A 4,231-nucleotide genomic window follows, 5' to 3' on the forward strand; every position below is an offset into this window, starting at 1 on the left:
AAAAAAAAAAAAAAAAAAAAAAAAAAGAAGTAGTAGAACCTCTCTAGGGAGCCTGCTGTACACAAAAGAGTTTTGCTAAAGAAGAAATGGATGCATCATGTTATAAGCAGGAATAAGGACTCAGATTCTTCTTGAATAATAGTGTGCTTCATTTAATTATGGAGAAACAAATATTAGGAGCTTTCTCAGGGCAAGAGATAGGACATGGGTAGTGATGGAGTTACTACCAAGGTCAACCTTGTACCCACGAGCAAGATAAGCAAGCCCTATAGCCATTATCTATATCCCCTTGTTTATCATTTTGTTGGAATGAGGAACATACAGGATGTGTCAGTACATTACAATGTATCATTTAACTCATAAACTGTAGCACAGAACCAGTGGAAGCATGGTCATCACCAGATGATACTGTACTAGGAAATGATAGCCTCATGTGTTCATCACTGAATTTGATGACTGAAACGTATTAGGAAGGGAGTTCCTTCTACTATACACTAGTTATTATATTATATTAGACAAATAATTTCAAATAGTATGTCTTGGTTACTTTTTTAATTCCTGGGACAAAATACCCATTATCCAAAAGTAAAGGAGGAAAGATTTATTTGGCTCACAGTTTGTGGAGGTTTCAGTTCATAGCTGACTGGCTCCAAGGCAGGGTGGCATGGAAGGAGGACATCACAGAGGAGAAACAGTTCATGCCAAGCAGAAGGCAGCAAGCCAGCAAACAGCAAGCAACAAGTGACCAGCAATGAGCCTCTTTCTGTCCCTTATGTCTTATTCAGGCTACCCACCCTTAGAGCAGGCAGCACTCATGAGTGGGGCAGCCTTCATTTTACCATCACACCACATGTCAAACTCAGCATCACACCTCAATCCCAGCCTCAGAAACCCTAGATCCAGCCACCTCTGAAAAGCCCTACCTATGACCACATGAGATCCAGATACATCTAGATACAAGCCATAATATGGTGTTTATGGAAATAAGGGCATGTGTGTGTTATATAGTCAAATTAGAACACGTAGACTTCTTTATATCTGTTTTCATTCTAGTATCACTCCTTTGTGGAAGCTTTCCTTCTAGTGCTCCCTGTGATTGTAGTGAGCTGCCAATCACAGGACTCTAGGGCCACCCTAAACCAAAATATCAGGCTCTCCTAGGAATTTGAAAGATGAGCAGAGACACACTAGATTAGGGAGCAAGTAGAATTAAGTTATCTGATAGTATCTAAAGTACTGGCACATGAGTTAATATTATAGAGATCACCTAAACACTCAAGTGTATGGCTTTCCTAGGCCTGGTTGTTCAGTATGTCACTCAGTAGCTCTCCAATAAATCCACTTAAATTTTCTTTCTTTTCATCTTTCAGTCTTCTCTCCCTCCATCCTTCCCTTCCCTCTTCTAGTTGATTATTGTTGTTACATGTAAAGATTACTGATGTGTGTAATATTAGGCTTCACTCAATATTTTGAAGGTTCAAATTATTTAAATAGATCATGTAAGCTACAAAAATATTAAATTTGGGGATATAAACTATCTGTTACACTTGCATCACTGTACTCCCTTAGCATAGAATTAATGGTTAAAGGATTTGATATAGAGCAGTGGTAGTGAGCCTAAAGCATGGTATTGGTGTCACTGAAAGCTCTAAAAGGTTCACCATAGCTGGTATAGGGTTTATTGTTGCTGTACTAAAAAATGTCTCTAACACTTACAGCAGAAACCCCAACTGTGACTTAACCTTAATAAAAATCTCTCCATCAATGTAAAATTTTGTGCTTTGAAGTCAAAGAAATTTTAAGAAAAGATGAGATTACATATTGAAACAAATAGCTAGAGAAAGCAAGAAGAAAGTACAGAAAGAGAAAGAAATATGGATTAATAATGTTCAGGATAGACTGTACTCATCCAAAAGTAGCAGTCTGAATAAGGCCAAATTGGACTAGCCAAAGGGACATCTTTTTCCCATTTCCTTTCATTACAAATTCTTTGTGGGAAATGATTTAAAATATGCATACAGTATATTTTAAATATACAGATTTTTTTCTCACATATATCTCATTATACATATATATGCAGTACCTAAAAATTCATTGAACATCTTGGAATAACTGCTTTTTGGTTAAAGTGGAGAAATTGAACTACATAATTTCTAACAACTCAAAAAGAAACCTGTGATTTAAATTATTTTTAATAGCAACTATATTCTTATGAAATCTACAATGGATTACAAATAAAATATTTAGAGTTTTATTCTATCTTAAATCTAAGATGTTACAGAGCTAGGGGACTCAGGATAGAACTCAGAAGTAGAGCACATGCCTAACATAGGTGAGGTCTTGGGTTCAATCCCCAGCACAGGAAAGAAAGAAAGAAAGAAAGAAAGAAAGAAAGAAAGAAAGAAAGAAAGAAAGAAAGAAAGAAAGAAAGAAAGAAAGAAAGAAAGAAAGAAAGAAAGAAAACAGAAAGGAAGAAAGAGGAGGAAGGAAAGAAAGAAGGGAGGGACTCAGAAAGTAAAAACATCCCATCTTGTATCCACTTTTTCCATGTTTCCCCAACAGCATATGAGATTTTTAATCCAACCCAAAATTTTTAAATGTCTATTACATGTCCAACTATGTCACTTATAGAATTATTTTATTTACTCTTATCTATGCCTGTACACAATAAATGTAACCCTCTACATACTATGTACGTATCTGACACACATAACACAAAACACACATTTTTACTTCTTTCTAGATTTCACTCAAAATGTGATGACCTCTACTAAAAGGACCTAGCAAACTCTTTCGATGACAAGGAGTAAATGTATAAGCTGATTTTGCTTCTTTCTCTTTTCCAAAACAGTAGTTACCAGGATTATTTGATTGTCCACATGGGCTATATAGACAATGAGAACCTATAATCATATAGCTATAGCATTAACTATAGGGGCTTGATTGTTTTGCAACTGTAACTCTTTAGTATAAGAACAACAAATAACATTTAGCCTTTAAATTCGAAGTTGAAAATATCTAATTCATCCTGGTCACTAATTAATAAGACTAATGGAAAGCCTCACTTAATTATCATCTTTGAAAATTTTATTTTGGAACACTAGACAGCCTATAAACATTATTTGAAATTCAGAGTTATTGCTTTCAAGGCAACTCCTGAGAATAACACAGAGCCTGAGAAAGCATTTTTAATCATGAACATTTTTATACTTTAGAGAACAAATTAACAACTGAAGTGTCCTGAAAGCCTTGACATTCTTTATATATTTTTCAGAAAAAAACTCAATGTACTTTTTTGAATCTGGATTTGGAAACACAAAGATAAAGTGCAAGGGATTCATGCCACCACCTCAGTTCAGCCGCACGCAGTGTCAAAAATCCTCAATACAGGGCCGGGGATTTAGCTCAGCAGTTCGGTGGCCTGTGTCGCAAGCACAAGGACCCGAGTTCGATCCCCGGTACCACAAAAACAAAAAAACGAACCAAAACAAAACAAAAATCCTCAATACAAAATGACCTGAGAAATATAATATTTAAGTCCGTTTGATTTCACTGCTATGCAAAACCTCGATCATCCTAAAACAGGTCATTTGTTAAAGTGAGACAGGCAAACCAAGTTCAAAGTCCATATATTGCGAAAGAGAGTTTGGTTGTGGGAGGGGGCACAGGCTCTTTCACAAAGGCAGGAGACAGTGGGTTGACTTTGCTTCCCACTAGAACGTGCTCATCCTTGTCCTTTAATTGCGAACTTCAGCTGTAGAGGGGGAGCGGGTAGGTGGGGTAGGTATTCTAATTCCTTCATTGATACTTAGTGTCACCCAGGTTCTTGCATCAGTCCTGTAAGCTAACACGAACTGCACAGCAGGACGAATATTGACCCTGCCCACCATTACACTGCTCACGAGATCCACAGCTGCTTCCATCGGCTGGTGGCAGTCGGGACTTACGCGAAACTTTCTAGGAGGCTGCAGCCCTAGAAAACAAAATAGCGCCGACCACAGCACGTAGCTCTGTTGGCAGCGCTGGGGAAGGGAGAAGACGAGACGTTGCGGAGTACTCACAGTTCGCCTCGGAAGAGACGGGCAGCACTAGGGCTAGGCACGCCAGCAGCGCCCCGCAGCGCCCACCCAGAACCCTCATCGCTAAGCCAGCGAGGGTCGGCGGGACCTGAATGCTGTTGCTGGACGATCGCGGAGACTCGAGCCTGGCTGCCGCGCTCCGAGCACTGTGG

At 38.6% G+C, this 4,231-nt stretch overlaps 1 protein-coding gene across 1 annotated transcript in view; it reads right to left on the bottom strand.

The window, feature by feature from the left end:
* Positions 1-4,225, bottom strand: part of Pros1 (protein S) — an 81,915-nt gene extending 77,690 nt beyond the window's left edge. The window contains exon 1 of the mRNA XM_010602896.3: positions 4,062-4,225. Coding sequence (XP_010601198.1) covers positions 4,062-4,140 — 79 coding nt within the window. The 5' untranslated portion in view covers positions 4,141-4,225. The remainder of the gene's footprint in view (positions 1-4,061) is intronic.
* Between the last annotated feature and the right edge of the window lie 6 nt (positions 4,226-4,231).

This window comes from Fukomys damarensis, unplaced genomic scaffold (genome assembly GCF_012274545.1).
Source record: "Fukomys damarensis isolate Sample0158 unplaced genomic scaffold, DMR_v1.0_HiC HiC_scaffold_24, whole genome shotgun sequence".
Lineage (NCBI taxonomy): Eukaryota > Metazoa > Chordata > Mammalia > Rodentia > Bathyergidae > Fukomys > Fukomys damarensis.